The 25,169-nt window shown below is 41.1% G+C and overlaps 1 protein-coding gene across 6 annotated transcripts in view; it reads left to right on the forward strand.

The window, feature by feature from the left end:
- The window catches only part of PRELID2 (PRELI domain containing 2), a 64,099-nt gene that overhangs the window by 21,374 nt on the left and 17,556 nt on the right, over positions 1-25,169 (forward strand). For all 6 annotated transcript variants that reach the window (XM_082726052.1, XM_082726053.1, XM_082726056.1 and 3 more), the window contains one exon: positions 13,042-13,147. In XM_082726052.1, coding sequence (XP_082582178.1) covers positions 13,042-13,147 — 106 coding nt within the window. The remainder of the gene's footprint in view (positions 1-13,041; positions 13,148-25,169) is intronic.

Below are 25,169 nucleotides of genomic sequence, written 5' to 3' on the forward strand. Positions count from 1 at the left end.
GGCTGGCCACTATACCCAGAGGATGAAATATGGACAACCCCCGCCTCCACCTTAAGAGAAAAAGCTGTCAAAGCTTTTGAGTCTAAAATTAGACCCTCAAGCTGTGTGTTGGTTAGCAGGTGTGGGTATGTGATGGGAAACCAGATGTCATTGTGTCCCTATATGTGGCCTGTTGGCTCAACTCAGAGATGGGCTCCAAAAGGGTTCCTTAGAATCTGACTAAGCCTTGATCTGTGTTTTTTTAACACAGATCCAGCTTTGGCTTCCTGCTGGTGTATTTGCACTTGGGGCACCTTCTGGGGCAAGAGTTACGTTATAATTTCACGTTCCCTCAAGCACACCAGCTCTGGGGCTGTAAACTCCTTGAATGGACAGTCATGGTTTCTGCTTTCTGAAATCTTACATCCCAAGATGAATTTATTAATTTCTTACTATTTTGTTCTATTTTTCCCAGAACTCAGGGATCACGACCTGAGCCAAAGGCAGATGCTTAACCAACTAAGCCTCCCAACTAAGCCATCCTCCCTTTTTTTGTTTGTTTTAAAGATTTTATTTGAGAAAGAGTGAGTGAGAAAGAGAGCATGAGCAGGAGGGTGGATCAGAGGGTGAGGGAGAAGCAGAGTCCCCGCTGAGCAAGGAGCCCAATGTGTGGCTTGAGCCTGTGACCCTGATATCATGACCTGAGCCAGAGGCAGATGCTTAACTGACTGAGCCCCCCAGGCACTCCTGGCTCTTTTCCTAAAAACAGATTTTTAAAAAACTGTATTCTGTGGGCATGTAATTGATACAAATTTGATTTGGCTTTAATAATGGATATTTACTTTATCCAGGAAATTTGAAAAAGATAGTCATCTTGTATTTTCTTGGGCTTTGCTCTTTCACCATAACTCTATGGATTTTGTGGTCAGCAGTAGTTTTTCTGTTATCTTGAGGCAAGGTTGTAGTTATCCCCATCAGTGGAGACTTCGCTTTATTCATGATGTTGCCGAGCTGGATTGCTTTTGCTTTAGGTTAACAAGGCCATGCTCCCATGCTCATTGCTGAGTATCTTAGTGGCAGGTGTCTTTACCCACCATGTGGGACAGCTTTTGTTTATTCATTGATGCCTGTAAACCTTATTTCTGAGATTTAAAAGGTGTAGCCTCATAGAGTATGTGGGTTAATAACATTGAATGTATTGACCTAACATTTATGAAATATCAAAGGAATTTCTCTGGAATGTAGTAAAAGAAACAAGCCAGAATCAAACTTGACACCGGGATTAAATTAATGGGATGAGCAGCTGGTTTCAGTTCAGTAAATTTTCATTATAATTGAAGTTACACTTATGAATATTCTTCGTTCTCATAAGATGTACAACATTTTTTATTTTTTATTTTTCAATTTCTGGATTAAAACATCCCAAGCCTTGAGTCTTCATCTGGTGAATCACAAAATACAATAATTTGCATATTTCAAGAGGCTCATGGTTGGGCAGTGTGTGTGTGTGTGTGTGTGTGTGTGTGTGTGTGTGTCCATTTTTTCCTTGCTTTGAAGTCTTTTTTTTTTTTTTCCTCTCTCATAGCAAATTTGACAATTTGGTGACTTCCTTGTGTTGGGCACCAGCCTTTTTTGGTTGACCTTCAAACTTGCTATCACTGGAATATTAAAATATTGTGGCTTTGTTAACTTTACTTAGGAATTATTTCTAAGCCCCATTCCTAACAATAAAGGGCTTGAGGATGTAGTTATCAAATAACCCAGATAAGTACCACCATATTCATCCCAAGACATAATACCCCATGCTTATATTCACCTTAATTTTCAGGGTACCAGGGGGTGATCAGACAATTAGAATGTATTGCCAGTTACAGAAAACTGATTAACAAGGCCTTTTCTGTGTAAATAAGATATCTGGGCAGGAGTCTTATTTTTGGTACAGAAGACTGCCCTCTAAAAGATAACCATTTGCTTTTTATGTTTGTGTTCCTGTAATCCAAGTTTTCTCTGGTTTCCAGTCCTGCTGTATCTTAAGTACATAGCACAGTGCTCAGACGCTTGCAGAGGGGGCTCTGTGCTGTTCGTGGACAGAATGGCAGATCGTGCTGCTTATGTGCTGAAATGGGGACGAGGAAACTGAGAAGCGGTGGAATCGGCAAGAGGGTCAAGTGCAAACTGGGCAAATCCAAGATGAATTGGTAGGAAATTGAACATGGAGGAGATCTTGAAATCACCAGTAACACGGAGACCTTGCTCCTTTTTGCTGCTGGGTCACTTATATTGGTTTAACTTTGGGAAAGGCAGAAAGCTGGCCTGAACACCCTCATAAAGTAATATGAAGATTTACTGAGATAACGACAAAGGAGAATGCTCTCTACCTGGAGAGTATAAGGCGCTACATGCATAAAAGTTGTTGTTGGAACTAATGGTGAATAAATTTTTAGTTTAGTGGCGTAAGCTCTTTGATTGAAAATAGTGGTGATAATTAACAAGGGTTTAGTTAGGGGAGCATTCTGTGCCATTTAAAAAAAAGTAAGAGCTTTTGAAATATCTTAGTCGACGCCTGTTGACTTTTTGTGTTTATCTTCTTTGCCCTTTGGGTTGTGTATTAGTGCAGGATTCAGGGGGAAGGTGAAACGGAGATTTGTTGTGTTGGCTCTAGTTTTGTAGGCCTGGGCTGGTGCTCGGGATTCAGTGTTTTAGAAGTTCTTGAGGCGAGTCTGTTGAGCAAATAGATTTGGGAGCCCGTGATATCTGGTCTGTATCTTGTGGTCCCAGTGGAAACACACTGCTAGCTCCTCTTTGAAATCCCATTTTTCACAAAGTTCCTGTTAATCTCCAATAGCATGACCAGTTGATAACCTGGCTTGTCAGGCAAACAGTAAACACTTTTTGGCAGAAGCACCTTCCTGGAAAGTTTAACAGAATTCACTTGAGGGTCCTCTTAAATTTGTGTCAGAAAGGAATTTCCTGTGGAAGTAACAGAAGAAGAAGGGAGACTTAATGAGTCTGACTACTGTCGAAATTGTGTTGAAGTCTCGGCTCTTATGGATTAGAGATGCTGCTTGTTTTCTTTTTCTCTTTTGGTTAGTCTTAAATCTGTAGTAAGTAAATATGTTGAGTATTAAAAGTTATAATACTTTATCACCAGGCATTGATACCATGCAGAACAACCTACAGGTCTTAGGACAACAGAGCAGGAATCTGATGCCCGTCTGCTCATTTAAGGATCTGTCTTCTCCATCAGGTTGAGAATCGACATCTGGGAGCTTGGTTGTTGTCTTTCCAATCAAGGATAATATAGGAAATAAGGAAAGAGACGGAAAGTAAAAAAGCCACGTGGACTTCAGCTTCCTGGTCTGCATTTAAAGCTTCATTTTGAGACATCTCATGTGGAGGTGGAGGCAGCTCCCTTTCTATGTGTCTGACCTCAGGAGGGTTGCAGTGCTGAGAGGAATTGAGGTGGTGGTTTCTAGCTTGTTCTTTAATCTCCCCTCTGCTTAGGGATGACTCAGCAGCCTTCTGTCTGACGACAGGAAAACCTAACCCTCACATAGTTCTAGTTTGGATGAATCTTACTCCAAATATCCTTTGTAATCATGTGTTCCGATAATCTTTCCTCTTTTTTTTTTTTTTCTACAAGTATTGCCTATTCACCATAGGATGGTTAAAGTATACAGATAAGAAAAAACAGTATGTTCATCCCCTCTTTGGGTATGTGCTCATTCTAGTCCATGGCCCCAAAGGGAACCTGTATTCTGACTGCCATCTTTATAGATTAATTCTTGTGGAACAGAATCGGGGTCTGTACTCTGCTTTGTCCATTTTCTTTTGTTGACTGTTGTGTCTGGGAGCCTCCTCTGGGTTTATCTGTACTCGTTCCAGTGCTGTGTAGCGTACCATTCTAGAGCATGCTGCACTTGCTACAGTTTATTTACTCATTCGGCAGAAAAATCATTTTTACAAACATGGAATCATACTGTACATGGTGTTCTGACTTTTACATTAATTTAACATTACATTCGGGACTGCCTTTCCTTATTAAATATGTCATTTTAAAATGATTTTCCATGGCTGTTTAGATGTATTTGTTGGATAAAATTATTCTGGTGTGTTTTATTAAATGCCCGTATTGGGCATTTGCATTTTTTCTCATTATTTGCTCTTCTACATAATGGTGTGATGAATTTCTTTATAGGCTTCTCTAAGCCCTCAACTAAGATTATTTGCTGAGGACACATTTTTAGAAGTAGATATATGAGTCTAAGGGTTTGCATGTGTTTGAGGCTTGTATAAGGTTAGGTATTGCTAATCTGAAGCACACATTTCTACACATCTCAGAAAACTCCCGAAGGGGAAGGCACTTGGCAGTGTTGTATAGACCTGCATTGCAAATGGGAGGGGGAATAGCTACCTAATTTACAGCGCCCAGTGCAAAATGGAAATACAAAGTCCCAGGACGTGTGGGTAGCTCAGTCAGTTGAGCATCTGCCTTTGGCTCAGGTCAGGTCAGGGCCCTGGGATTGAGTACCACATTGGGCTCCTTGGTCAGTGGGGAGCCTGCTTCTCCCTTTGCCTGCTGTTCTCTTGCTCCCTCGCTCTCTCTGACAAATGGATGGGTGGAATCTTCAAAACCAAAAACAAAACAGGAAACAAAGTCCTTTGTTCATAGTGGTTGAGAATTTCAGGAATAGGGACATAGATCATTTAACCAAGTGTGTAGCAAACCATGCAGCAGCACAGGTGGCATGTCCTTGAAGCCAGCACCAAATGGGATGTACGCTCCGGGAGGCCTGATATCTCAAGGCAAGACTCCGAATGGACCAGCTCACAGACTGTTGTAGATTTTGAAACTTTGACCACCACTCAGATGTCAATAAAGCTTGCCTTAAATAGACATTTTTTCTTAGGTAGTAAAGTTGCTGGAAGGGATATGGGATCTGAGATTGACTGTGTGGATTTATATAGTGGCCCTGTCACTTACTTTTGTGAGGCCTTAGCAAATTTGCCTCTTTGAACCTCAGTTTTTTTTTTTTATCTGTACAATGGGGTTAATATTACTTCATAAGACTGTTGTGGGAATTAATGGAAATGTATGCATATAAAGGACTTAATGCAATACCATAGTGGGCTACTAAAAAGTGTTATTATATGGGGCACGTGGGTGGCTCAGTCAGTTAAGCATCGACTGTTGATCTCAGCTCAGGTCTGGATCTCAGGGTTGTGAATTCATGCCCTGTGTTGGGTTCCACACAGGATGTGGAGCCTAGTTTAAAGAAAAAAACATGTTATCAATTGTAATTGATGATCAGTTCTTAAGCCCGCGTTTTACGAGACTGAGCCACCTTGCCCTGTAATACGTACCTGCGCGAGGCTGTTGGGCTCCTGAGATTCCACCACTTGATAATTCCGTAGTATTACGGAATTCCCTGCTGCAGCTCACGATTAATAATTTAGGACTCTGGTCAATAACCCATTCCTGGGACTTGTTAGAGGAGAGCAGCTCGGAGGGGGAGGGCCCCAGGACTGGGTGCTAGAGAGGCTAGTGGGTGTTCGGTTTCACGTGGCTGTTGTGCAGAGTGTGCGAGTATGATGTGTGATAGCAGGGTGAGGAGGAGGCTGGTAAGATGGGAGGGCTCCAGCGTGCGAAGGGCTTTGAATGCCAGAATGGGTCGGGAGGGATTCATTGCTAAGTGGGTTTAGGGTGATTGAGTGTCACCTAGAATTTACTGAGGTGCACAGGTTTGGGAGTTGACCAGAATTGGATTTGTGCTGTGAGCATTTAACTTCCCAGGCACGCTGTTTGTCTTTGTGTGAATGGGAATACTGATGGTGGTGGTAGCAGATGGCATTATTATTAGTGGCAGTAATAGCAGTAGGTTAGTATTATTAACTAACATTACGGAATGCTTACCCAGATGACATTGAGTGCTTTACACATACTACCTTATTCCTCCTGTGGAAAAACCTATGTAATAGGTATTATTAATCCCATTTTACTGAGGAGGCTGAACCTCACATAGCATTAGGTACTTGCTTATGTTGGCAGGTCTCCATTCTATGTGAATCCAAAAACTACATCCTTAATTATGTTCCCTTTCTCTTTCCCTGTGTGTGTGTGTGTGTGTAGGTTAAGATTGCTTAGCACTTATTGAGAACTCTGCCAATTGGATTGGTTCTCTGAGGAAGCATTATGATATGAGTGGGCTTGGTAACATGGGGTGGGAGAGTCCCCGTATTCTGGCATGGTGGAATTCATGTAGGAGCCGGAGAGTGTCTCCAGCACTGTTGGGCCCATGGAGCAGGAGCAGGCAATCTGACCTGCAGGCCCTGCCTGTCTTTTGGGCTGTCCCTCTGTGTGGTCACAGGAGAAGGCCAGAATCACCATGATTAGAACTGAGATGTCATCACAACAGGAATATCTGTGGAAACTTTTTCCCCCCTCAAAGACACTTTAATTAAATTCCCATCATGAAAACAATTAGGCAAGATTTGCCATACCTAACCAGTCAATAATTCAAGGCCGGGATCTCATTAAGAGCTTTTGCTTTCCCAGAAACTGCTGTTTTGAGGATTCAGAACTAGTGGCTGCATGATCTGGGAATTAATTTATCCATATATCCCCCGAACTTTTTTATTTTCCCCTATCCGGAAGGAAACACATTTTTAAATGACCCGAAAGTAGGAGACCGGTTGTATAAAGTGGCATTCGCTTTCACAAAGACATTCCTAGGTTTGAGGTATGCATTCTGTCGTGATTCTGTTGTGGTCTGTGGAATTATGTCTGCCTGCAGACAGAGCGAGAGATGTGACTCTGATACAGGCGCCACACACATCAGGGAGCCTCCTCTCCGACCACAATTTTCCAGATACTGTGGTGACTTATCTTTGAGCCAGGTGAAGGGTGCCCCCTACTGACCTTAGCAGGTAGAAATCTCGAGAGTCAGCGTTCAGTCGCCCTGACCAGGGTATTGAGATGTACTATAAATTCTCTCATTCTTTTGCTTCCTTCTCTTCTCTCCCTACTCTCCTTCTCTCCATGCTTTTGTTCCTAATGCATTACTGATTTTTCTACCATATGCTAACCATTGAAGATGGCATTGAAGCAGTAAAGAAAAAAAAAAACACACAAGTATAACCATTTAGAAAGACAGTTGCCATCAGGTTGAAACTGCACATGTCCTGTGACCCAGACATTTGGCTCATCTGTATGTTAGAGACACTTGCAGACCTGTGTACCTCGATTCCCTGTAACATGTTCATCTTCAGTAGATCAGAGAAATGATTTGGAGTGTTTTCAAGCAAGGGAACACCATGCGCCAGTGAGAACGAACGGACAAGTTACATGCGGTGATACGGATGAATCTCCGCTGAGCAATGCAGGTGTATTCTCTGCGGCTTCGTAAGCGGTCCGTGGCAAGATCAGCCGGTGCTTAGGAAACTGATTTGGGCAGCATGGATTATGGAGAGCGTACACCGGAGACCAGGATCCCCCGTGAGAGGCAGTTGTGGTCCTGGAGAGAGAAAATCGCTGGGCTAACCCCAGGCAGTGGCCATGGCAGTGGCAGGAAAGAGAATGGCGTGGGCTGCTGAGGGGCCGTTGAAAGTAAAATCAACACTTTGTACTGACTGGCTGAGTGTTTGGGTGGATTAGGAACGGAATACTATAACCCGTTGCTGCGGTCTCGAGTATCATAGACGAGGAGGATGGCTGTGTCGTTAACTGACATGGGAGCAGGCCTGGGGTTTTGAAGCGGTAGGTAATGAATGTCCATCCACCAAACTGTATGACCCTGGGCAAGTTATTGAACAACTTCTTACCACAATATCCTCATGTGTAAAAAAGAGAAAATGTTTTAAGGGTAACGACCTCAGAAGATCATACGGTGTCTGATACATAATACACACTGTTGAAGAGTAAAAGTGACCCTGGGTATGTAACATCATAAATGTGATTGGTCCTTCCTTTAGGCTGCGTAGGGATAAAAGACAGATGTAGGAAAACCTGAATTGTCTTTATGTCTCTTGAGTGAAACATCACACACTTGAAGCTTGGGAGCAGTGGAAAGTCTCAGGACAAAAGGCACAAAAACCAGAGGTTGCACAGTGTGGGAAAAGGGAAATCAAGAGGTGATTTAACGAGATTTAAAGTGAATGATGTCAGAAGTTAGCATGTACCTTTACTGAGAATTGTCCTTGGGATCGCAGAGCCTTTTGAAGAATCACTTTTTATTTATATAGAAATGATCCTCAGGTCCTTATTATTATTGGTTTTGGTGATTACTAAGTAATACATATTATAGAAGATTAGTAAAAGGGAGAAGATAAAAAAAAAACTATAATTCTAACATCCAGAGATTCTTTTCATATTTTAGCTCTGTCCATTCGTCTTTCCATCCATCAGTCCATCTTTTCTTTCGTGCTTTTTTTTTTAAGAGCTGAAATTAAACTGTATCTTGTGCAACCTGCTGTGTTTTGCCAGGGAACTTAAAAGAAGGCTTATCTAGCACGAGGGATTTACTTTGGCTATGTGTAGTAAGAAGAAAATGTCTGATGTGCTTTGTCAATGAATTATTGAGGGAAGGTCCAACATTTTCTTCTCTAGCAGGCTTAAAATATACTAGGATAAACTCATTTCAATGATGGTGAGGGCATGACCCCGCTTTACTGCCCTGTTATTCTCTGATATGTTGACAAGCCAGGAGAGTGCTTTTCTGAGCACTTACATCTCCCAAAAGTAGCAGAAAGAAATATTGGTTAGAATATGATGTAACAGAGACTTTTATTAATCCCTCACCTACACTTGCCTTGAGGACTGAAGAGTTTATCTCTCCCAAGAGTGTAAGACTGCTCAACTTTTCATTTTTAAATATTAAAATCACTGTAAAATTCTACTCTGACTAATCTGGAATAAAGACAGGAAAGATTAGTGTCACTAGGATATAGTTTTACATGAACAAATCATTTTAAATAGGCTTAAATCTAAGAGGTGGAAGCTGCTTTGCCTAGACTGACTATTTGCTTAGACTATTTATGTCAAATTGGCTAGGATAATTCTGCGTGTGTGTGAGAGAGAGAAGCTTTCCTTTTATGGAATGCACGATCGAAATGTAGAGGTTCCTGCTACTAGAGAATTAGAAGGTCTAATAAGAGTTATGCTAATTATTTTTTACCCAAATCACAGCTTTTTGGATCCATGATTTTCCTCGAGTATCTTTCTTGGTGTGAGCAAATGTGTCATTCATATATATATATATATATATATGCCCACCCCCACCCCCGCCAAATCCACATACAGGAGACATGGCTCTCGTCTCTTTTCCGCAGAGATGGATAAAGCTAGAGGAAATATTTTCTTTGTTGAATATATTTTTTTAAAGATTTTATTTATTTATTCGACAGAGAGAAATCACAAGTAGTCGGAGAGGCAGGCAGAGAGAGAGAGAGAGGGAAGCAGGCTCCCCGCTAAGCAGAGAGCCCGATACAGGACTCGATCCCAGGACCCTGAGATCATGACCCGAGCCAAAGGCAGCGGCTCAACCCACTGAGCCACCCAGGCGCCCCTCTTTGTTGAATATTTTTGGTTACAAAGAAATTTACTATTTATGAATTTATTCACATAACAAATGCTTACTGAACTCACTGAGTGTGGGTACTTTGTTGCAAATGGGGGATAGGAGATGGTCTGAAAGCATTTAAGGGTGGCAATAAGCTGTTTAGTCAGTGGTGCACTGTAACGGTTTGTCCGCACCTGTTACTTGGTGGCCTCAGAAGTGGAGTCCTTGCTGCCTGCAGGATAAAGTCTAAACTCCTCAGCATCAGTAAACCGTTTGCCATCTGGTGGTCTCCATTTGTCCTCCAGTCTCCTCTCCTAATATCTGCTGTGCCCATTTCTGTTCATTCCTATGAACAGAATTTGTTAAGCTCCTTACTAAGTACTGGGCATTTTCAGATAACTTGGGGCCTCTCAGACATTCTCTGTTTCTTTGTGTTCTCTTGCTCGGGTCCTTGTGGTTTTCCTTACTGGAATGCTCTGACTCTGTTTGCTGGTATGACACTCAGCCACTCTGGCCATGAGATTTCCAGAGAAATCTCATTGGAGTTCTCTTATATGTGTTAAATTGCTTTTTCCCTTGCTGCTTTCAAGATATTTTACTTGGGGATGGCTTGATTATAATCTTTTTTTTTTTTTAAGAATTTATTTATTTGTTTGACAGAGAGAGATCACAAGTAGGCAGAGAGGCAGGCACAGAGAGAGGAGGAAGCAGGCTCCCTGCTGAGCAGAGAGCCCCATGCGGGACTCGATCCCAGGACCCTGGGATCATGACCTGAGCCAAAGGCAGTGGCTTAACCCACTGAGCCACCCAGGTGCCCCTATAATCTGTCTTGATGTAGGTCTCTTTAGATTTTTTTTTTTTTTGGTATTCATTGAGCTGCTTGAATTTGGATGTCTATTTCCTTTCTCAGATATGGCAAGTTTTCAGCCATTATTTCTTCAAATAGGCTACCTGCCCCGTTCTCTCCTTTGCTTTTGGCATTCCCATAATGTGTATAATTGATCATTTGGTGATGTCCTGTAAGTCCCTTAAGCTATCTCGCTTTTCTTCATTCTTTTTTCTTTTCACTCCCCTTAACTCCATAATTTCACATGACTTGTGTTTAAGTCTTCTGATTCTTCTGCTTGTTCAAGTCTGCTGTTGAATCTCTTTAGGACATTTCTCAGCTCAATTATTTTTACTTCACCTTGTGAATTTGTTTGTTTGCTTTTTAAATGGTTACTGTTTGTTCATAATCTCATTTTGTTAATGCATCATTTTCCTGGTTTTGTTTAGTTGTCTCTCTCTGTTCTCTTTTAGTTTATTGAGGATTTTTTTAAGGTGATTGTTTTGCATTATTTGTCAGATAAGTCATAGATCCATTTCTTTTAGGCTTGGTTTCTAGAGGTGTATTTTGCTCCTTTGAGTGAGCCGTGTTTGTTTCTTTGTATACTTCACGATCTTTTCTGGAAACTCAAGCATTTATAAAAACAGCCGCCTTCCCCAGTCTTAATGGACTGGCTTCATTGAGTGGAAGACCTTCACTAATCAGCCCAGATAGAGATTCTGGAGGTCTTTCAGACCTTTTCTAAGGATGATTCTTCTCTAGCTTTGTGTGTGAAATTTTTTTTCTTTCTTTTTTTTTTTAAACATCTTAATTTAATTTTTTTTCAGTGTTCCAAGATTCATTGTTTATGCACCACACCCAGTGCTCCATCCAATCTGTGCTCTCCTTAATACCCACCACCAGGCTCACCCAACCCTCCACCCCCCTCCCCTCCTTCTCTCAGTCCACAGTCTCTCATGCTTCGTCTCCCTCCCAATTCCCCCCAATTCATTTTTCCTCTCCTTCTTCTAGTGTTCTCCATGTTATAGGTAAAGAGGTCTACCCCTGTTCCCCAGTTGCCACAATCTCTTGCTGTGCCTGGTATCTGTCTGGGGCACTGCAGAGTCCGGTGCTCTAATAGGTTGCCACACTCACCTTTGTTCTCAGCAGCTCCCAAAGTATCCTGCCATTCCTTTCAGCAATCTGAGTCAGCTGAGAGTTGGGCAGCCCCCTTGTAAAGCCAGAATATTGGATATTCCGTTCTTGTGCTTGGCTCCCAAGGGAGAAGCTAGAAGTGGGGAGTTTTTCCTCAGTTGCACAGTGCTTTGCTCTGTGGATGGGAGCTAAGGTGGGTAAATGGAATGAACTTCCTTTCTCACTTTGGTGTGGCTTTTTTGACTTTGTACTCACCTGGCATGCTGCAAACTGTGGCGTTCTCCCAAAGGCAAGTTGGTCCATATACTGTTAACTTGGAACCTCCATGGGGTAGTGAGGACCTGGAGTTTTCTCTTCTGCCATCTTTCTGATGTTACTCTCAAGTGTTACCTAATCCATTTTATGAAGTGGAGATAATACTGGTAGACCTTTGTTTTTTAAAGAATTTATTTATTTGAGAGAGAGCATGTGAGCAGCGCAGGGCAGAGGGAGGAGACTCCCCACTGAGCAAGGAACTCGGTGCGGGGCTGAATTCCTGGATGAAGGCAGATGCTTAACTGAGGGAGCCACCCAGGTGCCGGGTATTTGTAGAACTTCAAATAGCATAGTGGCACATCTAATCACACCAGCCTCTCCCCTCAAGGATAAAAGAAGTTATTTCAGGCTTCTGTCTTTCCAGTCTGTCTCTACTGCCTGTCTCTCTGTAGTAACAGTGGCTAACATTTAGTAAATACTCATTGTTTCTCAGGAACACTTCATGTTCCCATTATGTGTATTAATTGATTTATTTCTCACAATAGTTAGGATGACACTGTGATTATTCTCATTTTGTACATGAGGAAACTGAGTTAAGAGAGTCTTAGTAATCTAATCAAAGTTACACATCCATTAATTATCTCAGATTCAATTTTAAGAGCCATTTTGTTACATGAAATGAATATATATATTCATAATTATATATATAAATGGGAATTGGTTAAGTTTGTTGTGGGTCAAGTAGAATAACATTTTATAGATAGAGTACAGACCTTAACTATCATAATTTTATCATGAGATTATGTCATAGGTATGACTAAAAATCCTATATTCTGCAGTTGCTATAATTAGAATAATGCAGCTATATGTTTTCTTTTTTCCCTGAGCTTTATTGAGCTATAACTGACATATAGTGTAAGTTTAACAAATACAACATAATTTTATGTATTTATATTATTGAAAATTTATATTACAAAATGTTTACTGTAATAAAGTTAGTTAACACATTCATCACCTCTCATAGTTAAACATATTTTTGTGTGTGATATTTAAAACTTAATCTGTAGCAATATGAAAAAATATTCTTTAATTTGAATAAAATAATTGTATATATAAGCTATAAGTCTCTTTAACAAAAAATTTGTTGTCATAGGCAATTATTGAATTGTTATGGACATTGTTTTGTGCTGATCATAAGTGATAATTATGCTGTTGGCAATCTCTGTAATTTAAATATCCAAACATAGAATGACATTAAAGATGCACTTTTTTTTTTTTTTTTTTTAACAGGACGGAGTTTATTCAGAGAGGCAGGATTTCAATTACAGGGGCTGGCTTTCTCAACTGCATTCTGGAAACTTTTGCCAGCACATTCTTAAGACAGGGTGCCCAGAAGGTAAGCTTGTTTCTGCTTTGAAACAACATTCATTTTAAGAAACCACAGATAACCCATTGGGTTATTTAATAAGGCTCATGAGCATATGTCATGAGAAAAAAAATACAGTTAATAAACAAAAATAAATAGATGTGGAAATAATTATGTTTGCTATTGATTACCTAAATCCAAATCACAGTAAACCTTAAGTGCTGTTTTTGACCCATTAAATTAAAAAATAGCCCAGTGAAGATTATGTAATTATATGGAAAATACATTGAGTCTAAATAAGAGATACAATCAGAACAAAAAACTAAATTTTCACTACATACAGTATGGTGACAACTATTTCCTAAAAAAAGATAATAGTTAATATTTATTGAGCACTTACTATATACCACTTGCTGTAAAAAGAATTTTTAATTTTTCATCTAATTTAATCCCCACAAACCCTTGAAGTAATTCTTTTTATAGGCTCCTCGTGGTCAATTCTTGTGGTTTTCAGACTCCATGCTTGTGGGAGCTAGGCTTCCATGAAGGTGATTCAGAGGCTGCCTTACAGTTCTAAGGTCTATACTGTGTTTTAAGTAGTACTCTTCTATTTTTACATCTTTTTTTTTTTTTAAGATTTTATTTATTTATTTGACAGACAGAGATCACAAGGAGGCACAGGGGCAGGGAGAGAGAGAGGGGGGAAGCAGGCTCCATGCTGAGCAGGGAGCCCAATGTGGGGCTTGATCTCAGGACCCTGAGATCATGACCTGAGCTGAAGGCAGAGGCTTAACCCACTGAGCTACCCAGGTGCCCCTGTAGTACAGTTTTTCTAGTCAGAAAAATGGGATTCTGTTTTGTGGGGGAACATAATAGTTAGGCACATTGTGACTCAAAGTTAGTGTTTCCTACCATCAAATTGCAAGTGTTCATTTGTAAAAACCATTCTTGTGGACCATACAAACACAGGTGGTGGATTAGATTTGGCCTGTGGGATCCACAGTTTGCCAACCCCCACTTAAAATGTATAAATATTCTTTGATTAATTCAGGTGGGTCTATGTTCGACCTGTCCATCAGTCTGAACCTATTACTGGTTGTATATATTCTGATCCTGTGAGATGCATAAAGTAGACACTATTAGTCCCATTGTATTGAAGAGAAATGTCTAGAAGGCATAAGTGTACCTAAAATGTGGGTGGCTGCTAGTCTGTCTGCCTTTTTCTAACATATACATGCTGAGCACCTGCTTTGTGTTAGGCACTGTGGTAAGCATAGGCTAAATGGATTTACCCAAGGTCATGGGACTAGCAAAGGGTGGAGTCTGGACTCACATCCCCATCTTTTGCAACAAGTCTTGCTCCTTGCCCCTTTACTGTGCAAGATACGTTCCAATAAATGAAGCAGAATGTTTGCCTCCTTAGCACCATCCTGTGTATTAGATGCATTTATGTTGTGGTCTTACTCCCTCTGTAGTTATTACTACTCTTTGGTTGCAAATAACTGAAACTACTTTAGGCTCATTCACTGAAAGGGTACAAGGGTAGTGAGGCAGGCAGGCCGGCTTCAGAATGGTCTGCCTGGACAGAGTGCTGCCAAGAGCCCATGCTACTCCTTCTTCAGCAGAGAATGCATCTGTTTGAGTCTCTTCTCTGCTCCACAGACTGTAGAGTATGACGTGGGCCTCCACTGTCCAGGTGTGCATGGTCTGTAGAGCTCTGGCCAGTAAAGAGACTGTCTGCTTATTTCATTCATTTCCAAATTCTTTGGAAGGGACTCTTACTGTCCTTTCATAGGTCAAGCATAGCCAGGTGGGTGGAAATCAAGTTTTATGAATAAGGCTTGACTTGGGATGTGAGTGTGTGGGTCAGGGTTAGGATGTCACGTCCCAGGGAAGGGAGGTGGTGGGATGTGCCAGTAGTCCCAAAGGTTTCTGGCGTGGTGTCACAGTAGATTCCGTGTTCTTGATGGCAGAGAGGCGGTTTTATTAATCTTAATCCCAATTCCCCTCAACTCAGAGTAGCTAGGTCAGTGCTCCTATGTTTATGTGGAAATGAGTAGAAAGGAGATAGAATGCCTAGCTCTATCTCAGTTGGTTTCTGATGAATGTGATCTAGAAATCATCAAGTGACTAAGTGAAGAAGCCAACTAATTTCTCTTTTTTCTCACTTTTGCTCAAAAATAAGAATATGTTTTTCCTGCTAGGTTTGCCTTTTCTGTCTTTCTTTCTTTCTTTCTTTCTTTCTTTCTTTCTTTCTTTCTTTCCTTTTTCTTTTTCTTTTTCTTTTTTAAGGAGGCTTAGTTTAATGAGTTAGCTTTTCAATTTTAGGAGCCACTAGTGCTAAATTGTCTTTTACCTTTTATCCAAGTGCTGATGTTTTCCGGTATCAGCCTCACTTCGTGATAAACCTTCACAGCGGAGCCTGCATAAATGGCTTTTTGTGGAAGTTACCATGAGAGTGTTTTAGGTGACTTTATTTTCACTTTAGGGCTTTATCCTTGAGGCTCTTCAGTGATGGTGAAGGTGGGATCTGATACCTATTTTTATCCAGAAAAAGCACAGTGAGGCAGTCAAAAAGTTTCTGTCTCTGTTTGTCAGCTAGAAGCTGGCCCTGGATACAGCTTCTCTTCTTCTTTTTTTTTTTTTTTTTTTTAAGAGAAGGGCTGTTTTTTTTTTTTTTTTTTTTTTTTTTTTTTTTTTTAAAGATTTTATTTATTTATTTGACAGAGAGAGATCACAAGCAGGTAGAGAGGCAGGCAGAGAGAGAGGAGGAAGCAGGCTCCCGACTGAGCAGAGAGCCCGATGCGGGGCTCGATCCCAGGACCCTGGGATCATGACCTGAGCCGAAGGCAGCGGCTTAACCCACTGAGCCACCCAGGCGCCCCTCTCCTTTTTTTTTTTTAAAAGATTTATTTATTTGACAGAGAGAGAGAGATCACAGGTAGGCAGAGAGGCAGGCAGAGAGAGAAGGGGAAGTAGGCTCCCCGCTGAGCAGAGAGCCGATGAGGGGCTCTATCTCAGGACTCTGAGATCATGACCTGAGGCCAAAGGCAGAGGCTTAACCCACTGAGCCACCCAGGCGCCCCCTTTCTTTCTTTCATTTCCTTCCTTCCCCTTTCTTTCTCTTACTTTCTTTCTCGCTCTCTCTTTTTCAGCTTTATTTACTTTTTTTGGTGGGGAGAGAATGAGTGTGAGCAGGGGGGAAGGGGCAGAGGGAGAGAGAGAATCCAGGCAGACTCCCTGCTGAGCCCAGTGTGGGGCTCCATCCCAGGACACTGAGATCATGACCTGAGCCAAAATCAAGAGTCAGACGTTTTAACCAACTGAGACACCCAGGCGCCCCTTCCACCCCCAAATTAACTTTTCTAAACTCTGTGACATAGGAACTTTTAGTCCTGTTTTACGCATGAGGAAACTGAGGTCCCAGGACATAAAGCAGTTTTCTCACGGTCACAGAATTAGTGGTGAACTTGGGATTTGAACCCTGACCTCGCGGGCTGTAGAGTGTGCTGTTAATGATTATATCCCACTGCCACATCTACCCACTCTGCCCTTGGGCATGTGCGTGTGTGGTGGCAGATGTGGCGTGCTTGCTAGAGGTAGAGCAAGGTGATGTGGTACTTACAGGAAGGACAGAGGAATGCAGAAGCAAAGAATTCAGTTGCTATGGAAGAACTTGGAATGGCCAGGGGAATGAGGGGCTCTGATGTTGGTAGTTGAAAGGGTTTTGAATGGCTGGCCCTTCTGGTCAGAGCTCCCTACTTCTCGTTTTACCCAGCTTCTACCTGGTCTAAATTCCAGAGTGCCAGACAGGTTGAAGTTCAGCTGTTAGTTATATTCTTTTTTCTGCTTTCCTATGGACTGTGAGTTTGTTATTGTGCTGTCTTGAAAGTATCTTCATATTACAAAAAGAAATTTCAATGGTATTTTTCACGGATGTAGAATAAACAGTCCTAGAGTCTGTATGGAAGTAGAGAAGACCTCAAACAGCCAAAGCAGTCTTGAGAAAGAAGCTGGAGGCATTGTGCTCCCTGATGTCAAACTATATGACAGAGTTGTAGTCATCAGACCCTTATGGTATTGCCTAAAAACAGACATACAGATCAAAGGGACAAAATAGAGAGCCCAGAAGTCAACCCATGCTTATTTGGTCAATTAATTTATAACAGAATAACCATGAATATACAGTAGGGAAAGGATAGTCTTTTCAACAAATGGTGCTGGGAAAACTGGACCTCTATATGAGAAAGAATGAAACTGAACCACTTCCTTACACCATACACGAAAAACAATAGCAAAACCCCTAAACAAATGTTAAAAAAAAAATGGGCAGAGGAACCAAGTAGACATTTTTCCAAAGAATGCATACAGATGGCTAACAGGTACAGGAAAAAATGTTGACTATCACAAATTATCAGGGAAATGCAAATCAAAACCACAATGAGATACCATCTCCCGCCTGTCGCCTGTCGGAGTAACTGGTGTCAGTAAACAGGAAATAATCAGTGTTGGAGGTGGGAGAAAAGAGAACTCTTGTGCTTTGCTGGTGGGAATGTAAGTGGTTTTCCAGCCACTGTGGAAAACCGTATGGAGGTTCCTCAAAAAATTAAAAATAGACCTATCCTATGATCTGGCAGTTCCACTTCTGGGTATTCATCCAAAGGAAGTGAGAACACTACCTCAAAAGATAGATATACCTCCATGTAATAATGAATTATTTATATTAGCCGAGATACGGAAACAACTTAAATATCCACTGACAGATAGTATGAGTACATACAAATACCGAATCATCACGTGGTAGACCTGAGACTAATATAATGTGTGTGCCAGGTGCATTTCAATAGAAGAAAACACACCCGTGAAGGTGATGTGGGGAATGGTGTGGTTGGTGACAGAAAAGATGAGGCAAAAATGTCACCTGTCAGTTGGAAAGTTCAGGGAATCTTGGATTCTCAGGGTGGAAGGACCTTCGCTTCCTGAGCTGCTAATCAAATCCAGATTCAAACACAGCACAGATACTTTCTGGCTTAGACTCCTGGGGGCACGATGGAGTACGAGATGTTGAGTACATGTGATGGTCTGCGAGTTTGGGAAGTGGGGCCTTAGAGAAGAGGAAGCATGAGTTTTCCAGATGTTATTTGACTTGCCAAAATCATAGATCTAGAAGTAGAGGTAAACCTATAGTAAATATTTCCCGGTTCCCCCCACTCTAAATATTAAAAACTATATTAAAGATTTTTTGTTGTGATAAAGTTATATGTTACATAAAATTTACCAGTTTGACTATTTTTAAATGCACAGTTTACGGTCATTAAGTGTATTCCGTGTTGTGTAGCTGTCAGCACCATCCAAATCCAGAACTTCTTCACCTTCCTAAGAATAGCTCAGTAGCTAAAATGTTAACTCCCCATTCCTTGCTTCTCCCTACTCCCAGCAACCGCCCTTTTATTTTTGTCTCTATGGATTGGACTTCTTGAGGTAGTCCATGTAAGTGGAATCGTACAATATTTGTGCTTTTTGTTTCACCTAGCATAATGTTTTCAAAGTTTATCGATGTCATGGTGTGTGTCAGTATTTCTTTTTAAGGCTGAGTGTTGTTCCATTATGTATTTGTACCACATCTTATTTATATTCATCTGTCAGTGGACACTTGGGTTTCTTCCACCTTTTGGCTATTGTGAGTAATGCTGCCATGAATATGGGTCTATAAATATCTGTTCAAGTCTTTGCTCTCAATTCTTTTTCTGGATTCTGTGGTAATTCTGTTTAAATTTTTGAGGAACTGCTTAAAAGTTTGTTTTTGAGATAGCTAGCTATCTTTGTCCATGGCAGCAATGGACTGTATACCATTACTCTGTATTTTTCTCAAGTCCGTCCAGAAGAGTGGTGCTATATATACTCTACTGTTGGCTGGTAACACCAGTGAGCATGCCATATGGTGCTCTCCTCAGTCTGAGAGGCATTCGGTTGTCTCTTGACTCCGCCATAGTCTCTGTCCCTGTCATAATTTTGGGTTCTCGGGATCAGTTTTGATCCATGACGGGTTGGAACTGTTGAAAAGTGCCATAGAAAAGTAGCACACTGGATACTACTTAAATACATATTTTAACTTGCCTTGAGGCAAGCAAGCACATTCAAAAAACAGATCCAGAAAACAGAGAAAAAGAAAGTAGAGGTTGAGGGAAGTCTGAGACGCATGAAAGGCATCATACACATTTCTGGAGCCTAGGGGGAATGGCTAACAGCTGTGAAGCAGGGCTGGTGGAGCCCAAGCCAGTCAGGTCCACCTCAGGGATCCTAGAAGAAGGACACAACAGAGAGATCAGGATATTCCATGGGTACGTGCAGCTCTGCAGTTGTCTCTAGTTTTGCGAAGGTAGCCTTTGGGTCTTCATCTTCAACCTTTTCTTCATTATCATCCACCCATAACCAGTGAATCTTTTTAGACTTTTTTTTTCTTGTTTGTCCCCTCCCCATGAAATATAATGCCATGGGTATATGATTATCTGCTTATACATAACATTATGCCTTGGTTTTATACATAAAAAGTTTAAGATATTTTTCACTCCTCCAAATAAATTGCCACCTTGTTTTGATACAGTTCCCACTTAGCGTGCTTCATACACACTGGTTGTAACTGTCTCCGAATCTCCCAAATTCAGTCTCCAGTCTCCCGGCCCCCAACTGCAAAATTCCAGACCAAAAGTAAAAGAACTTTTTAGTGACCTCCCAAGTGGTTCTTGGATATTTCCAGTTTTCTTCTTCTGGGTGAGGCTTAGGAGATAATATGGGTGATAACACTCTTGTCTGCAAGTGTGCCTTTTTAGCTCCATTGTCTCTGTGTTTGGAGACACTGCAAAAGCTATGGAAATGCAGAGCTCTCATGATGTACTCAGGTAGAGATTTTTTCTTTCTTGCTTTTTTCCTTTTTTTAAGATTGTGAAATACATTTTCAGTGAGTAATAAAATAATTTGTTATCCTAGCCACTCTCCTGGCAAGGCCCCATTATTCTTCCCATCATTATTCTTGTGTTGATCGGGAGGCTGAAGTGGAGAGAGGCTGAATTCAACAGCACATGAAATATTTGTCACTGAAACAATGTGGGCAAGTCAGACAGTTTGAATATCAGTTTAAAGAAGATCTGGCCTACACATGCTTCAGCTAAAGATATCTGAACATGCTGTTTCCTTAGGGGGGTTATAAAAACCCATTTTAATAGTGGAATATAATTCCCTGAGACAGAAGATGCTATTCTTGTGTACATGCCAGTATATATAAGTATGTGTGTGTGTTTGTATATGTATACACACACACTGTACACAACACACACACACATGCACACATGTACACGTACCCTGAGACACAGAGTTTGTAGTAGTCCAAATGGGCATTTGAAAAACCTGGCTACTGTTTGGTTGCGCCTCATTTCTGTAAACTCTGTTAGTCATCTGTGGCAGGATAACACATTATCCTGGCACCCCACAGCTTACAACAACACACACTTACTGTCTTTTGGGTTCTGTGGGTCTGGAGTCTAAGCATGGCTTAGTCGGGTCTTCTGCTTCATGGTCTTACAGAGATGTAATCAAGGTGTTGGCTGGGGCTGTGATCTCATTGGAAGGCTCTGTGGGGAAGGTTCAGTTCCAGATGCATTCACATCGTTGCTGGTACGAGTCTACCTGCCGCCCTTGGCTCCTTGCCGTATGGGGCTCTCACAACGTGGCAGCAGGCAAGAGAGGGGGCAGGGGATTGCTAGCAAGGGAAAGGCCATAGTTTTTGTTACCTAATCATAGAAATGAAGTCCATTTCTTTTTTTGTATTGTGTGTGTTAGATGTAGCCCATCCTCAAGGGAGGGGGATTACACCAGGGCATAAATTTATACCAAGAGGCGGGAATCACTAGGAGCAATGTCAGCACTGCCTACCATTCTGACCTCAGCTGATTGGTATGCCAAGTCGCATGTACAACTGTTAAATTCCTTTTGACACCTGTTGGGAATTGATGATAATTAGAAGTTGTTAAGGGTCAGCTGCACCCTCACAACCTTACTACCAGCTTATAAAAAAGTTCTCCAACGCATGCAGACGTTTTGTTAACCCTTTGTTTATAAGTAGGCACAAAATAGTTCACCTGTTTTATCAGTTTGATTAAATCTCTGTCCTTTCGGGTGCTCTGACCATGAATTACATAAGCAGCTAGCTCACTGAAAACAGCTGACACTTCCAAAGGCAGGATTCAGCTGTTTTAAAGATAGCCTCAGGCAGCCAGATCTTCTGATCCAGTGGGCAGTCATAGGACCTATGCATAAACATAGGACCATAGGCATAAACTTTGGGTGCCATCCCTAAAGTTGGCTGGTGTAGGGCTCGTTGGATAGAATCTTAAGAGCTTCATTGTGCAAGGATGGGTCTGTCTCTGGGATTTTGAGCTGATCCCTGTATCTTAAGTTCCACTAATGAAATTAAGGTGAGTCCATGTGGCACACTCACTAGGAAGTCACTAACTTTACCAGTGAAAATTCACAGTTTTAACAATCCTTATTCCAATTATCCAAGCCCCTGCTGTTTTCAAGGATAGAGGTAACTGAAGTTTCTGGAGAGTAGGTTTGCTGATTAGAATGCTCATAGTCCGACACATAGAGCTTGCACCCTGCATCAGGACAACTGACACAGGCACCTGGATAAGATACTGTATGTGCTCACATATTTTGAAGCAAATTACAGATATCCTAATAATCATACCAGATACCAATTCCTGGACCTAGTATATTCTGCCTTTAGAAAGATCATTCAGCTTGAAACAAGGTTTTGGCTGGCTGTGTGTTTAACACGGGATTGAATATGAAGCTTAAGAGAAGTCGTCTTTGGTCCATGCTCTCTGGTTTTTTACTTCCTACATACCGCATTTCACATCTTGGACCCTGAATTTTCTCATCTCCATAAAAAGAGTGATGGTGGTCATACTTCATAGGCTTATTTTATTTTTATTTATTTATTTATTAAAGATTTTATTTATTTATTTGCCAGAGATCACAAGTAGGCACAGAGGCAGGCAGAGAGAAGGGGGTGGGGAAGCAGGCTTCCCGCTGTGCAGATTGCCCGATTCGGGGCTCGATCCCAGGACACTGGGATTATGACCCAAGCTGAAGGCAGAGGCTTTAACCCACTGAACCACCCAGGCGCCCACATAGGGTTATTTTAAAGATTAAGTGAGGGTACATATATGAAATACGGCTGGCACATAGAGAAGCTTCAAGAATTATTAGCATTAAGAGAAGTTCTCTGATAAGAAAGTTACTTTTATATGTAAGTACCTCTTAAATATTTATCTGGACAAAAATTTTAGATTGCAGCAGTTTATTTTTATTTATTTATTTTTTTTAAGATTTTATTTATTTACTTGACAGACAAGAGATCACAAGTAGGCAGAGAGAGAGCAAGGAGGAAGCGGACTCCCCGATTAACTGAGAGCCCAATGTGGGGCTCTGATCCCAGGACCCTGGGATCATGTTCTGAGCCGAAGGCAGAGGCTTTAACCCACTGAGCCACCCAGGTGCCCAGTTTATGGTGTTTTAAACATTATTTATCATTTGTTTAAATCTGTAATTTTAATATTTATTGTGTCCACATTTAACATTTTGATTTAGTTCCTTCTGTGTGTCTTTGTGTATGTTGGCATATGTATGTATGTATGGTACTTTTTTGGAAGACAAAATTGGGATTATTCTGTTTATTTAGCCCATCTTTTTCATTTATGGATACACTGGTAACATTTTCCTTGAAAACATGAGTTTTGATGCTTTCATAGTATTCCAATGGCAGAATTGCTGCTGTTGTTGGTTCCTATTTTTTCACCATTATAGATAATATTATGGTAGATTCATGAATACACATACTTGTGTATATTTCTCATCACTTCCTGGGTTAAAGAGTGTGCACATTTTTAAGGCCTTTGATGTAAATCACTAGATTTCTTTACAAAAGAATTTTTGCCAGTTTGTAGCTTCTATCAGAAGCCAACTGGGTATTACCAGTTTTCTTGCTGTGTGACTTGAATGAAGGATCTAACCTCTTAGAATTTCCTTTGTCATGAGGAAAGCAGGGTTCGTTATTCTACCCTAGTAGGATTCTTGCGAAGAGGAAATGAAGTTGTTAGCTCCAGTCTTCTGATTCTTCTACAGAGACATTGAAAGTTAATGCTTTTGTCGTTAACTAATTGTTTGACCTCAGTCCTCCTCCAAGCTGATGGTGTTACCTCGGACTGGTTGTCCTGAGCTGCTCAGTTCCTTGTCTGTGAAATGAATGCCCAGTAGACACACACGCAGGGCAGTCACAACCCTAAAAAAGAGTGGACATTCAAAACCCAGTAATAGAGGAAGACAGCAAATAAAAATGTCATTCAGAAGAATAAATGAAAGTCACAACAAGTATGACATACGAACATCAGTATAATAATCTGATGGCATGTTGGATACTTATATTTCCTTGGTTATGTAAATCTTTTCAAGACTTTTTACATCACTTGAACCACTTCAAAGAACTGATGAATTATTTTCTGTCCTTACTTCCACAGGGTTTATTTCCTTACTCTCAATTTACCTCTGTTGATAATACTTTTTAATCCCACTCTTGAGTGCTCAAATAGATTGATTTATTCCCTATTTATTCATTAGATGCTGCGAGACTATTACCAGGAGTTCTGATTTTTAACAGCTTATTGCTAGATCAGTTGAATGATAGTAATAGCCCTCTGCTTACCTGTCCCCTCCCTGTCAACTCAGCTTGTTCTCCTAGCTCTGTAGAGTTTTAGTCCCGAGCAAGGTAGCCTTTGTAGTGAAAACCTCTAGGTGAAAATGAGTATGCTGTAAGTGGTTAACAGTCTTTGGTCCTTTCCCTGGGTTTAAGTCAATGCCTTTACCTTGACTGTGAGACTCGAGGATCCAGAATTCCTTGATGGCTCAATTGAATTCATCAGGGTGGTAATAGCCTGCTCATTGGTAAAGCTTTGGGGGAAACCTTGCAACCACCCAGCTGCAGCTGTGGGGCATTGCCTTCTATGAAACTTGATGAACCTGAGAGATTCGGTTCTTAGGTGAAATGGCAGAAAGTGGTTTCTTGAGCTCCAGATGTGTCATTGGCATTGTTTGCATAGCCTGTGTACATCATACAGCATTTAATGCAGGCGCCGAGAATCAGGAAATCCAGGTGGTGACCCTGCCTTGGCCACACTCAGTGCTTGGATTGGTTGCTCTGAACTCCAGGGATTGAACTAGGAGAGTTGATTTTAATTCCGACAGGATAACAATTTTGTTGTTGTTGTTGTTTGGAGCCGTTCCTCCTTTCCTTTAGTGTGTAAATACCAAGATTTGAATTTTTTTTCTAACATAGTTTTTAAGCCTGCCTAAACATTCAGGAGTTTAAGCTAAGTGGGGATCAGGACTGTCAGAGATAATTCATGTAACAAGTAGGTAGTCAAGGGTTGAGGTGTTGGTGATGAGATACTTAAAAATAATAAACATGCTTGCATAAAATACTAGTTAGCAAGGTGATAAGCATTTGGTAGGGAAGTTACAGTTTCACTTGATAGTCCTACTCAGATGAGCTAAATAAAGTGCTTATTACAAAGATCTGTGGGTGTTGTAGGGGTCTTTGAGCTATGGGTACCCCATTATAGATATGTTGCCTTATTTTTAATCATGCTTTCTGAAAGCACAGACTGTTCTGGAAATTTGGAGAAAACTGGATACAATATTATTATTAACTATAATCTATTGAGTATTTACCATGAGCCAAACACTGCACCATTTTATAAGCAGTGGGTTCTCCCAATGATTCTAAGGGAAAGAGAGAGACTATTCTACTGCTCCATTTTGCAGATGAAGGAGTGGTGGCACCAAGGTTGTTTTACTTGCACGGGGTCATCAGCCAGCAGGTGGCAGAGCCAGAATTCCAGGGGGTCTGACATCAGAGCCCATCCTCTTCAGTGCTATACTCTTTGACTCCCTGACCTGGAGGGCAGAATCCTTTCCCCCAAAAAGCTTGGCTGAG

This window comes from Mustela nivalis, assembly GCF_964662115.1.
Source record: "Mustela nivalis genome assembly, chromosome: 3".
In the NCBI taxonomy this organism is placed as follows: domain Eukaryota; kingdom Metazoa; phylum Chordata; class Mammalia; order Carnivora; family Mustelidae; genus Mustela; species Mustela nivalis.